This window comes from Bubalus bubalis, chromosome 2 (assembly GCF_019923935.1).
Source record: "Bubalus bubalis isolate 160015118507 breed Murrah chromosome 2, NDDB_SH_1, whole genome shotgun sequence".
NCBI classification, from domain to species: Eukaryota; Metazoa; Chordata; class Mammalia; order Artiodactyla; family Bovidae; genus Bubalus; species Bubalus bubalis.
The window spans coordinates 86,308,910-86,332,671 of record NC_059158.1 but is presented as its reverse complement, the minus strand read 5'-3'; the positions used below and the strand labels follow the sequence as shown (position 1 = coordinate 86,332,671).

At 37.2% G+C, this 23,762-nt stretch overlaps 1 protein-coding gene across 4 annotated transcripts in view; it reads right to left on the bottom strand.

Annotated features, from left to right (window-relative positions):
* The window catches only part of LOC102411144 (fibroblast activation protein alpha), a 78,088-nt gene that overhangs the window by 25,001 nt on the left and 29,325 nt on the right, over window positions 1-23,762 (bottom strand). For all 4 annotated transcript variants that reach the window (XM_044934652.2, XM_025275886.3, XM_025275889.3 and 1 more), the window contains 7 exons: window positions 21,921-22,024; window positions 19,975-20,110; window positions 15,639-15,683; window positions 9,350-9,454; window positions 9,181-9,251; window positions 6,408-6,461; window positions 4,539-4,663 (listed from right to left, as the gene is read on the bottom strand). In XM_044934652.2, coding sequence (XP_044790587.1) covers window positions 4,539-4,663; window positions 6,408-6,461; window positions 9,181-9,251; window positions 9,350-9,454; window positions 15,639-15,683; window positions 19,975-20,110; window positions 21,921-22,024 — 640 coding nt within the window. The remainder of the gene's footprint in view (window positions 1-4,538; window positions 4,664-6,407; window positions 6,462-9,180; window positions 9,252-9,349; window positions 9,455-15,638; window positions 15,684-19,974; window positions 20,111-21,920; window positions 22,025-23,762) is intronic.

The following is a 23,762-nucleotide window of genomic DNA, read 5'->3' as shown; positions in this document are numbered from 1 at the left end:
CCTAAATAGTCAGTATCTAATTACACAAATGGGAAGCAGCAGTGATAAATGGCCTTCTGGGAAGATATGCTGTATGGGCCAGTTTTAGCTATGTCTTTAACTTCACCAATACTCAGATTATATTTTCAATTTTGCTTCCTGGTTCAATGTTCAGTTTATTTTGGTGGGTAGAACTCAGCAACTTTTTTTTCTTTCACTTAATTGTTATAAAAGTTAGTCGCACAGTTGTGTCCGACTCTTCCCAGTACCACGGACTGCAGCCTGTCCAGCTTCTCCATCCATGGAATTCTCCAGGCAAGAGTAGTACTGGAATGGGTTGCCATTCCCTTCTCCAAGGGATCTTCCTGACCTGGGGATTGAACCCGGGTCTCCTGCATTTCAGGCAGATTCTTTACCAGCTGATTCACTAGGAAAGTCCCCTTAATTGCTATAGGCAGAAATTAATTTATACAGAAAATATTTCCTGTTCAAAATGCTGTGACAGGACACATTCCCTACGAGACAGACCTAGAAGGAGGTCTGTTTTGTGCACAAAAGTTCGTCTGGGGTGCTGTATTAGGATCCCAGCTGTGGGGGGAGAGAAAAAAAGGGGGGCTACTGAGGGAAAGTGGGGCAGGATGCAGTCACAACAGAGACCTCAGCCAACCTCACTGGGAGCTCTGGAGCTGGCTGGCCTTCGGAGTTGTCTTGAATGGAGCCAACTAGTTTGCCTTTTATCTCCCAGAATGGAGTGATTCTTGATTTTGGCCTGAGAGATGAGCGATCTCTGGCTTGGGTGCAGCGGGCCCAGCTGTAAGCTTTTAGCCACCAGCTCTTTCAGCAGCTGGAGAAATGACGACTCAGTCCTGAAGGTAGGACGTCTGAGTGGCAAACCAGTGTCCACCATATATTTCAACATGGAATTCAGGTTCTCTGTGCAGAAATTGGCCCCCTTTCTTTTTTTTTTTTTGATCTTAATTCCCCAACCAGGGATCTTATTTTTCTCTCCTGCAGTGCAGTGGAATCATGGAGTCCCAGTCACTGGACTGCCAGGGAAGTCCAAAAATTGGTCATTTTAACAATATCTGTAAATATTTAAAAAAACTATTACTTACTTGAACTATAGAATAAATAATACCTGGAAATATGTTTGTAAAGTTATTAGAAACCCTGGATGTGAGTAGTTCCTTCTTCTGCCTTGTATCTGACATCTTTCGGCCTACAGAGAAGATGCTTTTGACTTGCTTCTCAGTGTGCTATAAGTGTTAAAAGTGGCAGGCCCCACGGGTGAAGCCAGAGGCTGTCAGGTTACACTCATATTTGTATGAGTAATTGTGATTCTGGGGTCTTAGTCCCATTTTCCAATTAACCTTTATAGGCAGTTAACCTTTCCAGTTAACCTTTATATTTTGATTTCCTGCCTGACTCCTCAATCTGACCTGAGAGCGAGGAGAAAGGATATCATTTATTAGGCTCCCTCAAAAATCAGCAATACTTACTGTGTGGAGTCTCAATTTTATAGAATTTAATTTCACAGATTTTCATTTTGATTAGATTTTCTTCAACATTATTAAAATGTACAAATACACATTGTAATTTTTGTTAGCATGTAAGGTCATGTATGGATGTGAGAGTTGGACTGTGAAGAAGGCTGAGCACTGAAGAATTGATGCCTTTGAACTGTGGTGTTGGAGAAGACTCTTGAGAGTCCCTTGGACTGCAAGGAGATCCAAGCAGTCCATTCTGAAGGAGATCAGCCCTGGGATTTCTTTGGAAGGAATGATGCTAAAGCTGAAACTGCAATACTTTGGCCACCTCATGCAAAGAGTTGACTCATTGGAAAAGACTCTGGTGCTGGGAGGGATTGGGGGCAGGAGGAGAAGGGGACGACAGAGGATGAGATGGCTGGATGGCATCACTGACTCGATGGACGTGAGTTTGAGTGAACTCCAGGAGATGGCGATGGACAGGGAGGCCTGGAGTGCTGCGATTCATGGGGTCGCAAGGAGTCGGACACGGCTGAACGACTGAACTGAACTAAACTGAAGGCAATGAGACATGAATCTGAATTTCTAAACTTTAGTCAAACAGCACCCACCTTATGGGATGTTCATAGGTGTGCAGTTCCAGTAGGGATAACTAGCATACATCTTTTGTCCAAACTATGAGACAAACTAATGACTGACTGCCCTTGACACAAGTGGCCTGAGGGTGTGGTCCTAGTGGCAGAAGTATTCTTTGCCCTGCTTTTGTTCCATCAGCATCATCAATATGATTTTACCTACTTCAATCCTATTATCTGGGATTTACTCACCATCTCTCTCAGAGAGTTTGAAGTTACATAATGAAGCTTTACTCTTAGTCCTAAAGGGGAAGATTTCAAGGTTTTTCCTATGATGGTGCAGTGACTCATTTTACTGGAGCTTCAAAAACACCAGACGATGTGATGCTTCCCACACAGTATATTTTTTGCTAAATGGGAAATTACCATACTGCCGAGGAAGAGTGAGTGTGGAAAAGTCAGGCGATTCAAGTTCCAGAAAGGAGTCTTTCACCAACTTTTGATGAGAGATTAGTATTTGATTTCTTACTCTTCAGGGGGTACTTAGGCTCAACCAGATCTTAGGAAGACACTAAGAAGTGGTATAGTGCTTTCAAAAAGCATTAAAGCACTGTACAAATGCAGAATACATAAAATATAAATGTGTTTGTATGAGTAGGGTCATTGATGTCTTTATCAGTAAATATATCAGCATAAAGGGCTTCCCTGGTGGCTCAGAAATAAAGAATCTGTCTGTCAATGCAGGAGATGCAGGTTTGATCCCTGGGTCGGGAAGATCCCCTGGAGAAGGAATTGGCAACCCACTCTAGTATTCTTGTCTGGGAAAACCCATGGACAGAGGAGCCTGGTGTGCTGTAGTCCATGGGTTGCAAGAGATAGACACAACTTAGCCACTGAACAACAGCAACAACAAATATCAGCATAAAAATGAGGCTTGGGGTAGGCTTTGCAAAAGGCAGCAATGTTTTGATCTCCCCTAATTACCTAAGTTCATTCCACAAACATTCTACGTCTACCATGCACTAACCATTCTTTTTTGGCCTTATGAATATAAAGATGAAAAGAAGTTTATTCTGCCTCCAGGAGAGAAAATAGACAACCAGATGATTCAGGACAGTTATTTCAATGATACCCTGTGCCTGGCATGCAAGCTTCAATATATGCTGCACGAATACGTAGTTTGGGATAAAAAAATGTTGCACATAAATTGAGAGGGACATTTAATATATACCTTGAAATGCTGTAACCACAATCAGCACATATAGTCATGAACAACAATCTTTTGACTTTACAGAGATGCCACAGACCAAACCTTTCGTGAAAGTGTTGTATTAAAGTGGTATCTTGTGCCATCTTGAAGGGAGCATTTGAATTAAAATGCTTACTCATTTTCACATAGTCAAAAGAGCTGGGGTGAGGTTCTGGGCCCAGGTGCTTGGACTGAAGAAGTGGCGTGTCAGGGTAACCTTTCTTTTGGCAAGTAAAGGAAACTTCAGGGTCCTCTACACTGAGCAGGGATTGAAATCAGTCAGAGATTCTGTTTATATTCTGAGCTGCCCACCCGAATACCGGCAGTTGACACCAGAAACAAGAATGGCATATGTTTTGTAATAACTCCCTTTTGTTTTCTGTCCAACCTCAACTTGCAGGGAAACTCAGGGATTAATAGTGGTGGGGGAAGGGGTGTCAGAACAGAGATGGAGGGGTAGATATGTTTCAGATCAGTTTTCCAAAATCCCCATAATGACTAGCAAGGACCTAACATATCTCAATGATTTACTGGTTGCCTAACCCAACTTTGCTATGTGTTCAAGATACAGATGAAAGGTTATGTATAAAATAAAATTATCTGGATAGAAATTATTTGTTAAATGGACATGTAACCTAAACAACCAAGAAACATCTAGTATATTTTATGAGCTTTTTTTTTTAATACTTGAATGAATTACTTTTCATGTTTCTCAAATTCAGAAAGGATATACTAGGTGACAAAACCTTATTTTCCATACCCATGGAAGCTATAGTTCAAAGAATTGCTGGCCTCCAAGACAAAGAGCTCAGATTTCTTTCCCTGGCTATAGGAGATTGTCATTTCTCCAAGCAAATGGGGCTGAAGTCCAGGAACCATTTTATCAGAGGATGCTTCTTTTTATGATATTGCTCTCACAATACAACGTCATGGTGCTGTGGTACATGGTGGGTACGAGGTTGGGATTTACAGCCAAGGAACTCTTACTCCCATCTGGCTCTGATGCTTACCAGCAGTGTGGACCTTTTACAAAAGGTCTGTTTCCTCAACTGCAAAAAATGGAGATAATAATACCTTCCTATCCTCCTTACATTTTTTTCCCGTAAGCATTAGATAAGATAAGGCAGATAAGGTCCTCACATATAACAGGTGCTCAATAACCTGTAGCTAAGGATTGATCAGATAATGGTGACAAGAACAAGGAAAGAGGCAGAGGAGGGTAGAGCGTGTGTTAGGTCCGTTACCTACCATAGCAGACGAGTGCGTAGTACTTGGCATAGTCGCTGAAACTTGCTGTGTAATATTGGCACCTTTTTTTCCTTAGATGGCAAGTAATGCACTTCTTGCTTGGAGAATGGCTTCCAATGCTAATTCTGGAGGGAAATGAAAATAAAACTAAAAGCTGAAATTTTGAGATTGTATTTATCAAAATGTACTACTCTGTGCAAAAGGACTGATTTACATATTAACATCAAGCTCACTATTTTTCTGTTGCCAATATCATTTAAAGTAAAGGGAGAATCACAGTATTTTGATTCATCTGATCTTCAATCCCTCTTTGCCTGAATAGGCACAGACGTTGAGGGAGAAGCCCTCAGCGGTTTTCTGGCGGTGGGAGAAATATCTAGCACCTCAAATGGGAGCGAGGTAGTCACTTCTCATAGCTATCAATCTCTTACTTTACAAAGTGGTTGAGAATGCACAGTTCTTTCATGTCCCATGTACCATCTCTCTCCCATCTGCTCAAAGCAAGTCATGTTAAAAGAAATCACACATTATAGGAATAAATACAATGCCTGGTATGCAGTACTAACTTAATGAATGTGTATTACATGAATTTTCTCAATTACCTCCTATATTGTGTGTTCCCATGGCAAAACAGACAATAAAGATTTGACAGTATCATCAAAAAGGGGATCTCTTGTCCTTATCATATATCTAGAAGGGGAAATTAGTAATAAGCCATTTGGGAAAAAAGCCAAACAAACATGGTTCTCAGTAGATTTCATGCCTTTCATTTTATGTGGCAGGAAATCTGGGTTCATGGAAGCTCTTCTTGGAAATGCCCCCTCCAAATGGCCCTACACAAGCCAACCTGTACCTACCACGCTGGGGCAACTCTCTGAGTAGTTGGCTCTAACATACAACTTCCCAGACCTTACCCCAAACCCTCAGAGTCTCATTTGGGGAGGACCAGGTGGTGTTATGCCAGGATGCAGCCAGAGGTGGAGTCCTGATGTGGCTGGTAAATGTACCTGCGGCCCCTGCAGTGTTCCTTCTACTGCTGCCCCTGACATTGCCTTGAGCACGCTAGAGGGTGATCAGAGTCATCGCTATCATCAGAGGGGGATTCTTCTCAACATATGAAAAGCTATGATCCAGAAAGGAACAGAGGAATGCAGCAGAAGAAAAAATTTATTTTCTCACTACAGTTAGTAGTATTCACATTTATATTTTGGTGTGATCTTGTAAACATTAGGTAGGCGGTTAGCAATAGGGGGTCAAGTTCAGAATGCCCAGGTATAAATCCTGGCCCAACAACATCACTGACTGCATAGAGTTCTTGTTGTGATTAAATGAAATTACATATATCAAGCAGATAAAAATGTGTAAGGCCTGTAACAGACCACCAACCCACGGAAGCTGTTGTTTTCACTTCCATATCCAGAAGGGACTGTTAAGGGCACCATTCCAATCACCATATGAACAGAGATGAATTCCTTCTAATCATAATAGTCTCAAAGCAAGTCATGTTAAAAGAAATCACACATTACAGGAATAAACACAATGCATGGTATACAGTAGTAACTTGATGAATGTGTGTTACATGAATTTTCTCAATTACCTCTAAATTTAGTTGAAATGTTTAATGCCATGTTTGTATCAGCATTAAAATTTCTTAATTTTTCTTTTTGAAAACGTTTGGTTAGCTAGTATGTTAAGGGCATATATTTTTATAGTGATGTAGTATACACATTCTCTGAATATTTTAATTCATAAATTAATTTTATTACATTTCAGCTTTTTTAAAAATATTTTATACATTCTGAGGACTCTGATAGATTTTTATTCAAATTTCAATATATAAGAATATTAGAATGAATTGACATAAATTACCTATAGATATTTCTTCTTCCAGGGTAGCCTTCAAATTCATTGCTAGAATAAAACCTGAAAATACATTCAGGAGTTACCAGATAATTATTGATGGCTAAATGGTGATAGAATTGTTAATATAATACTAATATAGTAAACAATATAGTCTGACTTTAATGGAATGAAGCAATTAATTGGCGCTTATGTACACAAATTGCTGCTGTTCATACTTCTGAATTTTATGTACATACTCTGACTTATACATATATAAAATATATTTACACAAATATATTTATTAATTATAGGAGAAATATTAAATTATGTTGAGTACTCTTTTTTGGTTAAGCTAGGATGTTTGATTAATATCACCTCTTTCCTTTCCATAATTAAGTTTACTGATTTCTTTGTGCTATACTATTTAATTTTGTCTATGATTTTGAATATGTTTAGTACTCTTGCCTGGAAAATCCCATGGACGGAGGAGCCTGGTGGGCTGCAGTCCATGGGGTCGCTAAGAGTCGGACACGACTGAGCGACTTCACTTTCACTTTTCACTTTCATGCATTAGGGAAGGAAATGGCAACCCACTCCAGTGTTCTTGCCTGGAGAATCCCAGGGACAGGGGAGCCTGGTGGGCTGCCGTCTATGGGGTCGCACAGAATCGGACACGACTGAAGCAACATAGCAGCAGCAGCAGAATTTATTTTACAGAAGCACTGACAGCAGATCACTTTTTTATAAATCAGGAAACTCATCTACCCAAGGATACCACACAAAGGGGCATGCTAATTTACCCAGAAGCAAAACAAGTCACAAGAGAGCATGCTTGTTATGTAAGTATCTCGGTCCCAGTTCTAATCTGTCTTAAGAAAGTGGGAAATCCAATTTAATGCACATGATTTTCCCTTCTGTGAGTTCATCTGAATATAACAAAATAAGTGACATTTAATTTTTGGGAAGAGCACAATAAAGTGTTAAAAGTTTTAGGTTTGGTTTCTTATTTTTAATTCTCAGAACTTTTCATTCACCCAAGTACTTGTATATCCTCTCTGAAATAACGACTTTGTTATTCCCAGTAAAAGGCACCAGTGTGCACGTTCATGTGTCTGAATCTTTGGGACTCCATGGACTGTAGCCACCAGGCTCTCTGTCCATGGGATTTTCTAGGTGAGAATACGGAAGTGGGTTGCCATTTCCTCTTCCAGGGGATTTTCCAGCCCATGGATAGAACTTGTGTCTTCTGCATTGGCAAGTGGATTCTTTAGCACTGAGTCATCTGGGAAAACCCCCAGTAAGAGGAAAATGCAACAGAATACACCTGATTCCTACTATTAACTTTACCTTCTAAACCAGCATCCTGCTAAATGTCTTACTGACTTCATAGGACTCCAAACATCACTATACTCGCTTTTCCCACATCATCTCAAAGTACCTATGAATAAACTACTCAGATTTTTCCCAACTGCCTCCTACAGTTTTTTTGTTATGTCAAAGGTTTCACAATTGTCTTTGTCTCTAACACTTAGAACAGAGTCCACATTCCCTCTTTCCCTTCCCTTTTCCCTCACAGCCACTGACTTACCTTTTCAGCCTCTGTCTCTCTTCACTGTCTGTCTACCCTTCCTTTCATTCATTTAACTATTTTGTGCCAGGCACTATCCCATGTTCCAAAGATTTTTAAAAAATGGAGACACAGTTTTCTCTCGGAGTCTGCATTTCGTTGCCACTATTCTAGTTCAGGCTTCTGTCCCTTCAGGCCTAGATTATGACCATACCAGGGTCTTCCTGCCTTCAGTTTTCCCCTACCTCCTAAATATATTATTCCTGAAATCTCCCATTAGGTTTTATCTTGTCACTCATCTTACACGGGCAGTTTTAATGGCTGCTCCATGTAATGGCTAAACTCCTTTGCTGACAGTTCAAAGAATTCCATGGATTGGCAACAGGTTTCTAAAAAATTTTATCCAGTGAAGCTGGATTAATTATCTTCCTCTTTTGCTCTTAGAATTCAAGCTAACGGCAGGGAAGTTACAAGAGAGTGCCCTAGATTTGGACTTTATTAGAAGTAAAGGGGAAAAAAAAACTACACATTCTTGATTAGAGATGTTTGATCAAAAATGCTTATTTTAAGATGGTCTATTTAGATAGTACACAGGATGGACTGAAAAGAAAAGACCTAGAAGAAATAAGCCCCATGTTGAGGTTAATAATAAGAATCTTAGATTTAATATACTTTAGGTTTAAATCCTAGTTCTACCACTAACTATGTAGCCTTGCCCAAGTTAATTAAATTTCCAAGTATCAGCTTTCTCATCTGTAAAACGGGGATTATCATTTCTACTTTATATTATGTGGTACACAGCAATCACTTAATAAATAATAGCTATTACAGATAATAATCTCAAACGTATACAACAATGAATCACTGCAAGAATGTTTCTTATCAAGGAGCTGCCCTCTGGACTTCTGAACCTAGCTTATTGCTTCAAGTGCTAGAGGGAAAATTTGTCTTTAGGACCAGTTACTATTTTAAAACTTTTATACTTTTAATGTAATTATATACCAACTATCAGAAGAGAAATAACCACCTACTAAATGTTCTTTCCAAAAATGGAAATTGTGTTGACTAATTATTAAAGAATGTGTAATTTAATGAAACCACAGCTGTCTGAACTACACTTTAGAATAAGTAACAAAAATGCTCTTAACTGAAAGCAATGGTGCTATAGATTTCATCCATCCATCAGTGCCAATTAAAACCTGAATGGTGCATCAAGCTTCATGCAATACTTACAGTGAATCCTGTGTTACTCTGAATATATTTATGGCCTCCCACTTGCCACTTGTAATTTGAATAGCATTTTCCTATAAAAAGACAAACATTATGTTGTGTGAAGCTGAGCGTTATTTGAGCAACCTCAAGTGAATGATCTTTCAGGAGATAAATCTTGGAAGGAACATACCACAGTGTCTTTGATATAGTGAATATGTTTGTAGCCATCCTTGTCGCTAAATATTTTGTAGTATGAAATGGTATCATGGCTGAACACTGGTGTTGAAACAAAGAACTGAAAGAAATGAACAGAGGTTATGTTCAGGAGACAAACCAAACTAAAATGATTGATTTTTTAAAAGCCATGTGTAGTTACAAGTATCGGGACCACAAAGTCTTGCCTCCCTTTCCTTCCCGCACTCGCACCCTAGATTCCTTCCTTTCAAATGGACAGCTTTTCTCGTGCTTCTAACAGGCACTTATACATTCCAACTACTGCTTAATTGCTACTACATATCCTTGGGTTTATATTGCTTAGTTTGAATTTCTGTATTCTGAGATTACGTGGTTTGACATAGTTAAAAAAAATTCACAAATGAATGTTGATGTTTAACCAAGTCAAACTTCAAAATGTTATATTTGACCAAAATGTGACTCTTCTGAATGCTGATAGCCTCTTTTAATTCTTGACTTGTTTGATATCAAGCACCTAATACTGATGATACAATAAAGACATTTTAAAGATTAAAATATCACAAACTGCTAGTCACAGCTTTTAATGGCAGAAAGGGACTTCTGGACTTGAGAGAAAAATGTAACCAATAACAAGACAATGAAAGGTGTACTCCTTGAGCTTAGGGAACAGACCAAATCTCACTGTTCACCTCTGACCTCTTCCCAGGGCCCATGCTCACCACCTGTAGGGAACTGCTGAAGAACCTAAGGAGTTTCTGCCACAGGTCTAGTGTGTTCTGAACAGAGCAAGCTACAACTCAGCATCCTGAAAGGTACAGATAATTAAAGTCCTGTAAATGTCCTGACATCAGATTTTAGCTAGTAGTTTCTCCCATTAGAAAAAGAGACTCATTGTACATTTGCTGGTTTCCTTTCTTATCCTGGTCATTGGGTGGAGGAAGGATGGTAACGTGGTAAAGGGGCTCCATGAGGAAAGAGCTATCTACATCATACAGAGTAGATATTCCCGCAAGTTATTCCAAACTAGATTTCTTAGCATGAGTGCTTCCACATGACAGTGTTAAAGCATTCAGATCCTTTACAATTGTCCAAGCAACAACAATCAAAAGACTACCAGTAGTTTCAGCTACCAACACCTAATTTGCTGACGCTCATCTTGCCGGGACACACTTTACAGCAAAATAACAAGGGAAGTAGTTGTAGGTATTTTTAATGATGATCCCATATGTAATCTGACATAATGTTTTTTAATAAAAGTCATGATTATGATTGAATGATATTAAAATGTAACTTTTTGATGTGGTATCTGTGGGGTCTAACTAGTGTCCCCCAAATGCTTTTCCACCTAACCCAGAAGATAACTGTTATGGATTGAATGTTTCTGTTCCCCCAAATTCATATATTGAAACTCAGCCCCTATTAAGATGGTATTTGGTATCAAGAGGTGGGGGCCTTGGGAGGTAATTAGGATTCGATGAGGTCATAAGGGTACAGCTCCCACGAATGGGATTAGCCCATTTCCGAGAATTACTGGAGAGTGTCCTCCCACTGCTCTGCTCTCCACCATGGGGGATACAACAAGAAGTTGACAGAAGAGAGCTCTCACCAGAACCTGATGATGCTGGCATCCTCACCTCAGACTTCTAGCCTCTGGAACTGTGAGAAATGACTTTCTGTTGTTTATAAGCCACTCAGTGTAGGATACATTGTTATAACAGCTCAAACAGAGTAGGATAATGACCTATTTGAAAACAGCATTTTCACAGGTGTAATCAAGGTTAAGAACTGAGATGTGATCATAGTGGATCCAAGATGGCCCTAGAGCCAGTGATTGGTGTCCTCATCAGAAGAGATGAGGGTGCAAAGAGACCCAGGGGAGTAGGTCATATGACGATGAAAGCAGGGGTGGGAGCTGGTGGAGCTCCAGCCAAGAAAGGCCAAGGATTGCCAGGAGACCAGAAGCTGGAAGAAGTGAGAAAGGATTCTTCCCTGGAGACATCTAACTATGGCCCCACCAACCCCTTGACTTTGGACTTCTAGCCTCCAGAATGATGAAAGAATGAATTTTTGTTGTTTTAAGCCAAGTTTGTGGTAATTTTTTACAGATACCCTAGGAAACTAATATGGTGTCCTTATCTCTTTGGCATAAAATTGATGTTTTTAATAAAATAAAAAATGGAATAATGAGAAACTTCTGTCTCCTTACATGAGACACTAATAATAAGACCAGTTCTGGGAGGATTCTGGGTATTGACTCAGTGAAATTGAAAGCCATGAGGCCCCTGAATAGGAAATTCTGATTTGCAATTTTGTGGAAGGAATTTCATTAGTAGTGGCCTGAAAAATCATTCTTTCATTTTAGAACGAGGCTTCACCCTCTCAGCCAAGTGATTCCTTGTTAGTAAATACTTTACAGTGTCTCCCTCTCCCCATCAAGATGAAAGATGAAAATTGGCTCCACATTTTCTCAACCACTGTAATGGAACTGGGGTCACAAATATGATAAGGTACCTTAGTGAAAAAAATACTCACTTTACATCTGCAGAGAGTTAAGGAACTCTAATAATGGCTTAGTTCCAGATTAAAATAGAAAATTTCATTTTCATTGAAAACAGAAAGTAAGAGGGCAGAACATTATGTTTCAAGATAGTAGAATCAGGCAAACAGGAAGAATATTTCTGTTAGGCAAAGACTGTTATCTTCTCTCCTTTAATTGCACACATCCAAGACAGATGCTTTAGATGAACAGGTAACTTGGGTGAGGTAAAGAGAGTGTAAAATATTTCCGCATTCACTCTGCCAGAGTGAGATCCATAATGCATCCTGAGTTAAGTGCTCTGGCAGCAAGTCACGCCTGGGCCCTAGATAACCACATGTCACTAGGTGGTCCTCAGTTTAACAAGACATCCTCACAGCTCCCTTTATCATGCTTAGATGTGCTGATAAACTCCTCATCTCTACTTACAAAGTCATTTAAAATATTTTTCTTGGAAGGTAAGATGATTTAACACCAGTTAATTTTTTGCCACAGATGGTAAATATCTGCTTATGGAAGGCTGATGCCTAAACTGAGTCCATATTTAGTCAAAGGCACAGACTTTCAAGCATCAAGAAGAGCGTCCATTTATCTAAGCCATAGGATTTCACCAACCACTCAAATGTGATGTGGTGTATGGCTTAATTATTTTTAAATGATTTAAATGTGGCTTTGCATTCTAAGCATTATGTATTTAGTATCTTATCTTCACATTTTAATGATTAAATACTATTAATAGAGTCTGATTAAATCTTCCTTTTTTGTCTGCTCTCCACAGGACAAAAAAAAAAAAAAAATTTGAAGTGAATTTGTTGTTATTTTTCTGATAAAATACCAAAGAAGAAATTAGAACATTCCCCCCCAAGACACAATATCTCATGCAGAAGAAAAGGAAGTGACATTAAGAACTTCCTTATAGTTCTCAAGGAAGTATTTGCTAGTTCTCTGCCTGAATTAATAGGTTAACTGTCATTTAGTCTCTTTTCTAGTTCATAGGTGATCTCTGACGGCCTTTTTCATTTTAAACCTCTTTGACAAATACTAAAGGAAAAACTGGTCTAAAAGTGCTCTTTAAATTTATATTAATATGACTAGCCTATACACTTTATCTAAAACCCTCATAAATATTATTTGAACAGATGTCTGAAAAACAATATTTCTGGGTTACTTTTAGGTAATTTTATTAAGCCACTGGTTTGATTAGGGGTCAAAGGAAGCTATGCAGCACATTATGATATATGAGTTATGACTATACAAAGTCATGACTCCAAAAAGCTTGTCAGGGCTTATAAAATCTAATGAATGGCCCCCTTGAAAATAGCTGCCTTGGGGAAGTGTGAACTTACTCTTGAAAATTCACTTCAAAAAATTTTCCACAATTCTTCTAATATTCAGAAAGTTAATGACTATTGGATACATTTGGAGAAATTGAGATTAGTACACAGGAAAACTAATTTTTTCCATTAGAATTCTAAAACTATAGATACTATAATGATCTAGTGTAAAATCATATTTTACACTAGATACATATTTCATTTATTCACTAGATTTATTTTGGCATGATTTTTGATTTAATGTAGAGACCTCATTCTCCCTCAAAGGGCATGTATGTGCTTCCACTGAGGGTATTTAAAACAATGTTGTAAAACTTTAGAAGTCAATTCATTCATTCATTCAGCTGTTGTTTGCTGGGATTACAAGACTGATGCTATACAGACTATGAAAATTTACAAGATAAAATTGTCCTCAACCTGCTTATAAACAGATTTCAAAAGATGTGTTTTAAAGCATTTCAGAGTGTTCCAAATGGTGCCAGTATTTTCAGAATAAAGGTGTATGGATTCCTAAGATCACGTCTTTGATAAGATTGCTGGTATCATGGTTTATCTATTTGTAAAATCACATCATTCATATTACTTTATAGAAACTCTAGCTATATCATTATCATGGAGAACACAACTAAAGATATTTGCAAGTATTCTTTCTTCTCTCATTCTTTACAGGAAATCTCTATAATGACAGTGAACTCATAAATTAAAATTTTCCCTTTTCTCAAGTTTTCAAATGCTGATCTAAGAATTATCTTTCTGGAAGGCAAGCTTCTGGTTGACCTAGAATCCAAAAAATTTAGAAAATCCTGTTCTTTCACTGACTTCTTCCTTTTTTCCTGTTACTTATACAATGTTAAAGAGTGAAATAAAATAGGATTTTCTTTTTCTTTTTTTTTTTCTGAATTACACACTTATCCTTGTTACCTTGTTACATGGTGCTAGTGGTAAAGAATCTGCCTGCCAATGCAGAAGACATAAGAGATGCTGATTTTATCCCTGGGTTGGAAGGATCCCCTGGAGGAGGGCAGGGCAACCCACTCCAGTATTCTTGCCTGGAAAATTCCATGGGTAAAGGAGCCTGATGGGCTACAGTCCATAGGGTCAAAAAGAGTTGGACATAACTGAAGTGACTTAGCCTGCAACCATGTACACTTATTTACATAAAAAAATAAAGTAATAACTATTCTCTAGTTAGGGGCTTCCCTGGTGGCATAGACAGTAAGAATCTGCCTGCAATATGGGAGACTGGGGTTCAATCCCTGGGTCAGGAGGATCCCCTGGAGAAGGAAATGACTATCCACTCCAGTATTCTTGCCTGGAGAAGACCATGGACAGAGGAACCTGGTCCTCTGGGAGTCCATGGGAATGCAAAGAGTTGGATAAGACTGAGCGACTAACACAACAAAATTCTCTTAATGAATAAAACTGAAGTACCTTTAACTGAAGATAGAAAGTAAATATATGTAAGCTAAAATTGCTGGATCTAGGAAAGTATACAAAAAATAATTTTCAATACCTGAAGATGTTTACTTCACTCTCCATCTTAATTTAAATTTTTATAGGACTTAACGTCTCAGAATTTACTTCTGAATTCTTTATTGTCCCTTGTCTTGGGTTAATGTGTTAAACTATATGAGTTTCTTTTTTCTTTGCATGTGTCCAAATCTCATAAGTAGTCTTTCTTTTTTTTACCCAAATGTTAGTTGAATTCAATGCCATATTTGTGATAAATGGTAGCATCCATATAATATTCATTTATTATTTGTCTTATTTTGTGTTCTTCGTATAAGCTATAAGATACAATTAATGTTTTCCTAAAACACAATTTAGTTTTACACAAAAATCCTTAAAAATCACTGAATAAATCTATCCAAAATAATCCAGATATATATGATTACAAATTGTAACAAAACACACACTTCCCTAACTGATACCACTTTACTTAAAAACTAGAATAAATATGGGTATGTATGAAATTAATCTACTCACTTATTTATATAAAATATAATGAGAGGTAGGGTTGTCTCTAAACCAAGGATACCAAATGTAATTATTTTCCCTGGATTCAAATGGCTAAAAGTTATCAAGATTATTTTAAGTAAATCAGGGATTGTGTTCCCTTTTGAAAAATGATATTTATTACCTTTTTAAAGAAGCAATATTAATTATAGATATCAGAGAGTTGGTTGAAAAAGTTAAGAAATGAACATGAGGTATATGATTCATTCTCAATAGAATTCTAGATATATAGACATTAAAATTGTCTGGCACAGAATTGCTGAAGGGATCACTACCTTTGTGTTTTTTACCTTGTTATTTTTCTATAAAATCAAGTAGTGCCAGTTTGCATACATTTCAAATAGTCCTTTAATAGCTGAGAATTTAATTAAAAGATAAGGAAAAGATAGCAATCATACTCCACCAGCCCATCCAGTTCTGCTTTCTTCTATATGCTCCTGGGTCTAAGAGGAGAAAAAAAAAAAAAAGATCAAATGAAACATAGTATTAAGAGGACAGTTTTTTACTCTGGACAGTTGAACAAGTTAAGCTGGCTGGTCAGAGTGTACTACTGTTAGTCAACCAACTACACACTTGAGTTGAAGATGACTAAATTCAAAATCTTATGCAACATCACTATTGCATACATACGGATGATCTGAGGGCTGTATCTTATTGCAAATCATTCATAATTCTGGTTAAATTTTCCACAAGTCAGTGACTGGAATTATAACAATATCCATGGAGACCTACCACAAACCAAACTGTTGTCATTTAGGTAAAAAGGCATTTCCCAGTGGAATTTAGGTTAATTTTTTTTTCTTTCCTCAATCTTATAAAGTATCTATAAATCTTAAAATTTGCATTGAATCTTATTTTTGGTATATACTTGACTGAAGCCATGAAATTAAAAGACGCTTACTCCTTGGAAGGAAAGTTATGACCAACCTAGATAGCATATTCAAAAGCAGAGACATTACTTTGCCAACAAAGGTCCATCTAGTCAAGGCTATGGTTTTTCCAGTGGTCATGTATAGATGTGAGAGTTGGACTGTGAAGAAGGCTGAGCGCTGAAGAATTGATGCTTTTGAACTGTGGTGTTGGAGAAGGCTCTTAAGAGTTCCTTGGACTGCAAGGAGATCCAACCAGTCCATTCTGAAGGAGATCAGCCCTGGGATTTCTTTGGAAGAAATGATGCTAAAGCTGAAACTCCAGTACTTTGGCCACCTCATGCGAAGAGTTGACTCATTGGAAAAGACTCTGACGCTGGGAGGGGTTGGGGGCAGGAGGAGAAGGGGACAACAGAGGATGAGATGGCTGGATGGCATCACTGACTCGATGGACGTGAGTCTCAGTGAACTCCGGGAGTTGGTGATGGACAGAGAGGCCTGGCGTGCTGTGATTCATGGGATCGCAAAGAGTCAGACATGACTGAGTGACTGAACTGAACTGAAGTGAACTGAGGATAGTACAACAAATTTATTGAACAAATACTTAATAAGCCTAAAAATGAATAGAATTTTATAAACAGTTAAATGAAAAGTATTCTAGATGGAATAAATAGCATAGAGATGAGGCTAGTTTAGAAAACCACAGGTGGCTCAGTATGGCTGAGTGGGGGCTGACTGTGGGAAAGAATTAGAAGATGAGGGAGAATGTAGGGGCATCAGCAAAATCTTGGAGAAAATTTTATGCCACAATTAGGAAATTTGGATTTCTCCAGTGGATAATAAATCCTTTGAAAGTTTTCAAAATCACAATTTGAAAAATATAATTGTGAACATGATAAGAGAAGAGATGAGAAGTGGGTAACATAGTGGGAGGCTTCCCTGGTGGCTCAGCAGTAAAAAATCTGCCTGCAATGCAGGAAATGTAGATTTGATCTCTGGGTTAGTAAGATGCCCTGGAGAAAGAAATGGCAACCCGCTCCAGTATTCTTGCCTGGAGAATTCCATGGACAGATGAGCCTGGCGGGTTACAGTCTTTGGGGGGTCACAAAAAAAGTCAGCCATGACTTAGCGACTAAATAACGACATTATAATGTTTGGAAAAAAGATGCTGAAGACCAAAATCTGGGTAGTGGTAGTGAGGGTGGAGTAGAGCAGATGTAGCCAGAGATACATAAAAGTTCAAATCCTCAGAATGAATTTGTGGGTCAAGTGGTAATTGAAACTTTCTTGTATTAGATAAAAATCACCTAAGAGAGTAACAGAGTGTTGGAATAGAGACTTAAGATAATTAGCAATCATTTACTTCCTAGTTTTCCTAGAACTTCAGGCAGGCTACATTTCCCAGGCCCCCATCCACTTGGATGTGGTCATGTGTAAGTTCTAACCCATAGCTTTTGAGCAAAAGTAACTCGTGCTACTTCTATGTCTAACCTATAAAACCCTTTCATACATATCCTCCATTCTTTTTTCACTCCCTAGCTGGATGTTGATGACCAGCTTTGAATAACCTTGGAATATCCTTAGAAGTTACTGGATGAAGACAGAAATGTTATCAACCTGGATTCCTGAATGACTCGGTGGAGCAGAGCACCCATTTCCTCACCCACTTACCTGGCCTCACTATTAGATGGTTACATGAATGTGCAAACCTTTTGTATTAACCTGCTGAACTTTTGGAGGGGTTAAATGCATTAACTTGGAGAATAATAAGATTTCTAGAAAAGTCAGAAGAGGAAGAGCTAGAAAGAAACAGTAAACTAGAAAGAGAAACATGAGAGAGTGTATTGTCATAAAAAGCAAAGGAATAATAAGTTTTGAAAGCATAGTTTGGATTTTCTCTTATAGGGATAGGACAGTGTTTCAGAAAAAATAAGATAAGACTTAATAGACTGAAGTGTTTTATTCATCATTTATAGCTATTAAGATAAAATTAATTTTAATTCTCTTGCAGAGAATAATACGATGAAGGATGTTCCTCCCTCAAACTACAAATTTATTAATACAGTTATATTGCAAGTAATTATTGCCAGTTTCCTTTGCTTATTTTGGGTATGACTCCCAATATGAATAAAGTGTTGCCAAGTCTCTTAACCTTAAATGTTGTTTGTTTTCAAAACTAAACACACACACACATCAGTCATAAGTATGGTTACTGGAAAATTCAACTCTGTTCTTAAATCTAAAAAATATGTTCCATGTACTTACCAGACTATTTCGAAACTGCAGTTGTTTTGAAATTTTAAGGTTATTCAAACCTGGTATTCTAAACTTAATCACTGATTTTGGCCATAAAACTTAAGTTTATATTCCAGGGAATTCCACATCTCATTGAATGAGCATCTTATATGTTCTGTCAGTTTGGATTAAGTTGTCTCAGATTTGATAAATTAGAAATTCAAATTCCAAAGCAATTATAGTTTTAAATGCTTAGTTTTAAGAGCTAAAAATTTTATCTAAATGACCAATCTTATAAACTAATATAATTAAATCAATAATTCCTAGTATTGAGATTCAATGACGATATTAACAATATATTCACCCAATTGTTTCTATTTACCTAGAAAAATTAAATTTATTCTATCTTTTCTTTTTGCCTATGATACTGCATTAATGCCAAAAATCTTCCTGCTTTGTATATCAAAACATAAATAAGATAAAAATAAGCTTCTAGCATATTCCATCAAAATTAGTCAAGCTTCTTACAGACCCAGTAGTGATTTAAAAATATTTTTAGCCTGAGTAATGTTGACTATTATAGTCCTGATATATTTCCAAACAGATTCATATGACTTTTTTCTTGCAAAACATAATGTCCTAATTTCTAGATGGAATTTAGTGTTTTACTTTGATTGCTCTGTGCTTTTTTTCTTACTTTATAAAATAGGTTTATTCTATATTTGGTTTAATGAAACATTTCTTCATAATTAGATGTCTCATGAAATGTACCCATCAAATTTCCTATTTAAAGAAAACATTTTGTGTTTCTTAGTCTCTAATATGAGTACTTAAGAACAGGCCTATTTTGAAGCTTTCCGATTGGAGAAGTAGCTTTCTGACTCATTAATTCAACAGATTATGTTTGGATTTGAGCAATAAAAACAATTAAAACTCAACAATAAATCTGTGCCTAGTTTTTTCTCCCTAAAATTAGCACAGTATTGAGCACTCTGCAAAGATAACAGGCTAGCAGGATAATTAAATCTGTTTCATATCATTCTCAGTTACCTACTTTTGATTTTCAAATAGAAGTGTTTGGCTTTCCTTTGATAATATTTGTTTACTTTGGAATTCTTATTTTTCAATTTTGACATTGAATAGAACATTTGCAAATGCAAACATCACCGTTTGCATTTTTCTCTAATTCTTTTGAATAGAACACTTACAAATGCAAACATCACCGTTTGCATTTTTCTCTAATTCTTTTGAATAGAACACATCTACTTCTTTAATGGACCCATCTTTTATTTTTATCATCATTATTTTGCTTTTTTGGACTGACAATTTTATAATCTCAAAAGGATGGACTTCCATCCTAATTCAAAACCAGATACCTGATTTTCCCAGTATGGCATTGTCATTTAATCTTTTTCTCTATTCAGTTTCAATACAAAGTCATTCAAGAAAACAAAAGGTATCTTACTGGTTTAATAAAAATAACGAACCTTCAAATAGTGTTTTTTGCAAAGCAATCAGGAGTTGAATGCAGTAATTCTGCTTTATAATATAAAATATTAGCTATAGATAAGTCCCCACTCTTGTACTTTTATCTTCAGAAATACACCTCTGTGGTTTTAATGCAACATACCTTTGGACAGTTCCATGTCTGCCAGTCTTCCCTGAAATCACATGTAGACAAGACTGAAACATTTTGGATTCTTTTTAGCCACTGCAAACATATTCGATCATCAGTAACCCATGTGAGCCAACTGAAATAATAATCACTGCAAACAAATCAAAACAGAAAGTCACAACTATAAATCAATATCACATTCAAATAATTTCTTAATTTGTGTTTTCTAAAGGACATATTTTATTATTCTGAAACACTTAAGCCACAGGTAAGGAAGGCAAAATATTCTTTTAAACATTAAAAATTTAAATACACCTGCTAAGTTTTAGAGAACATACAAGAGTTCACTGATCTAATAGAATGATTTTATAATTGAATTTTCTCCCCAGTTGGGATTTTAATAGCTTAGGAAAAAAATTAAGACACAAGGCCAAAGTTATTGGCCAACCTACAGGACAAAAAGCATTCAATTGCCTATTTTTCCATAGCTGAACTCAAGTTTTCACTTTTTAACTAATTAAAAGAGAGCTAAGTGGATAAAAGACCACCTTTCTTTCCAGGCAGGTTTGTGTTGGAAGCTAAGTTTTAGCTACAGGTCAGGGGTTGAAATTTGGGTTAGTATAATAATCAGAGATAGTGTATGCAAAGTAACTCAAACAGTGCTTGGCACAAAGTGGATGTTGGTGAAAGGAAGCAATGATTACCTGGCTCTGAGGGTGAACGTGTAGAGAACAACAATGTAAATAAACCACAAAATGTTGGACCTTGTTGTAAAAGGAATCACAGAGCTACAAGGGATCTCTAGTTCAGAGTCTGGCTTTATCTCCTACTAGTTATACTACCTTGACTAACATATCTGTGCCTCTGTTTCTATATAATATGGGAATAATAACATTACCAGTATGAAAGGTTGCTGTAAAGATTTACTAAGAATGCTTAAAGTGCTTACAAACTATACATACAACATAGTGAGTGCTCAAAAAATGTTAGATATTATTACATTGTTAGTATATTACAGATGCACAAATGATGCTTTCTTTCGTCCTGCTTGCCTCTGGAGGAGAATGATGCATAAAAAAATCAGATATATTTAGTCCAGTTTTCATCAACCAGATTAGGGTGGGGAATAATGGATAATTGAAAAAAAAAAAAAAGAATGTTTGATTATCCGAGAGTGGATTCACCTTGGCAAAGTCCGGCAGAGGCCTCTGATGAGGTGTTTTTTTTCCTATTAATCAATCATCTGGCCCTGGCTGACCTTCCTCCTGAGGCAGGAGAAGAGGAGTCAAGCCTTGTTCTGAGAGAATATGGGAAGGAGTAAGGATGCCAGCCAGACAGGGCTTATGGACCCCTCCCTGTTTTCCATGTCAACCAGAATGACCAGGATCAATCAGACAAGATCTCAATGGGTACCATGCTGGTACCTTTCACAGAAATGAAAATGCTTCTGTCCAGGTCTGCCTGCAGTTCATCCACAAACAGATAATGCTACAACCGGGTCACTTCAAATAGACTGCATCCTAGTGAAAAACACTAATATTTGGAGGGGGTTGGCTTATCTTCTCCTGTTTGCCATGCACATATAATAAGCATGATCCACAAATGCTGGGAAAAAGTAGGCCAGACTTGAAGGAAGCCAGGCAGAGAGCATGCATAAATTTTACTATCTCCTTGTTTGTCCCTAGCTTACACTCACATATCCAAGGGAAGCAGCACTTAGACTGAGTACTCTGGTCATCTTTATATGTATGTAAAGGGTTAGTATGTTCACATCAGTTTAGAAAACTTATTTGTGAATTTTAATTTTGCTATGTGTTTAGTTTGGCATGCTAATTTATTTATTTATTTTTATTGTAGCATAGTCATTGCAAACTTGCTAGAAAAGAAATGTAAACCCTGATGAAGAAATTTCAGTGCTAAAATTCAGTTTAAAAGGTGGGGAGCATCAGAGATGAATTTACCTTGAGGCTATCATTGCTGGTACTGGCACTTCTCTGGGACCTATATGCTCAGGGTAAGTGGCATCAATGATAAAGATCCTAACAACAGGATTCTTAGCTCCAGCCTGTGAAGAAAGTGGAGATAGATAAACTCACAAAATTCTAATTATCACCAACATTTTAAAGACACTTTTGGAATTTAGGCGTATTTTTATAAGCTAGTAATTGTTAGGTATATTACTGTTGAAAACATTCTAACGTTTACAAATTTCATTGCAGTGTAATTACAAATATTGTGCAACCAGAGTGAAAATACATACTCTTAGTGATTAATGGGAGCTTTAATTCATAGGGAAAACTATTAGGGATTTAAAAGTGTAGTTCCATAATCGATATTCTCTTTTCTGACTTTTAAGACAGATAGTTTGCACTATTATTATTGTTATTAGGATAATTGTAATAATTTCTCCATGTGCCAAGGGGAGTGCAGAGGGAGCTTGATTTGGGGAGTGTAAAGAATAAATAATGAAAAATACTTTTTGCTTTTACCCTGTAATTTAATCTAGGACAATTACCAAACAGTCTAGTAGCTGCTTAAATTATTACTGCTTTCAATGCCCCCAAATTAGGAAAATTCCACCCCAAAATAAAATGTCTTGTGGTTTACACTGTTCTTGCTTTGTGCTTTTTGCCTTAGCATATGCCCTAGGTTTACATGGCAGTGTAGTTCATGTTCACGAATCTTCTTAGAGTTCTGTTATTTTACCACAGAAAAAGAGAACCTTAAAATTGTCAAATAATTTAAATCCACAAAAATTAGGCATATAGGCCATATATATAGTTGCCTCACTTCTCAGTCCAGTGTCAGATGTTCAGCAGCTTCAGCTTCAAAGAAACAGGAGAATTGGGGTCCTGACTTCTCTGTCAGTGTGAGTTGCTCCTGACTTCTGGGTTTCTTCATCTCTTCCTGCTCCATACAACCTTCTAAAGATCCAAGTTCTTTTCCATCTTTTGGGTTCCAAGGATCATACCTCTCACTTCCAAATACCCCCAGCTTTCAGACTTAATACACAATCTTTGAAGTATCTTCTACCTAAACAGACACCCTCCCCCATACTCATTTCCTTTTCTCATATGATTTTTAATATAAATTTTAGACTATCTGGAATTTCTATTTCTCTCACTATGGCCACTTTGACTTGCTTCAGAATCCACTTCTGTCTATGCATGTCCTTCCCGTCTTTGTCAATATAGGGACCTCTATAACAGGGTTCCCTTTGGCAAGGAAAAACAATAGTGACTTAAGAACAAAGAATTACCTTCTAAAATCACTTCTACTCCTCATGCCAGAGGAGAATTTGTGATTTGATCTTTCAGATTTCCTTTCTAAATTAACTCAGATTATGACATTTCTCCACTGTGACATGGCCATTCTGGTGGAATTTATTTTCATGAGGCCTCTTATTTTCAGGAGGCCTCTCTTGAGAGGTGGGACTGCATGTGAAGTACATAAGCTAAGAATTTTAGAATGTTTATGTAAGAAACATTGGTTCACAGCATGTCTAATTCCCTCAAAGAAGAACCTAGGCTTATAAACTTAAACTACCATGCTGCTGCTGCTAAGTTGCTTAGTCATGTCCAACTCTATGCGACCCCATAGATGGCAGCCCACCAGGCTCCCCTGTCCCTGGGATCCTCCAGGCAAGAATACTGGACTGGGTTGCCATTTCCTTCTCCAATGCATGAAAGGGAAAAGGGAAAGTGAAGTCGCTATAAATGTCCAGAAAAGACCATAACTCCTACTTGCTTTGACCTGACAGGAACATCACATTCAACGTCTTAATTTCCCATTCTAGTTTGCAT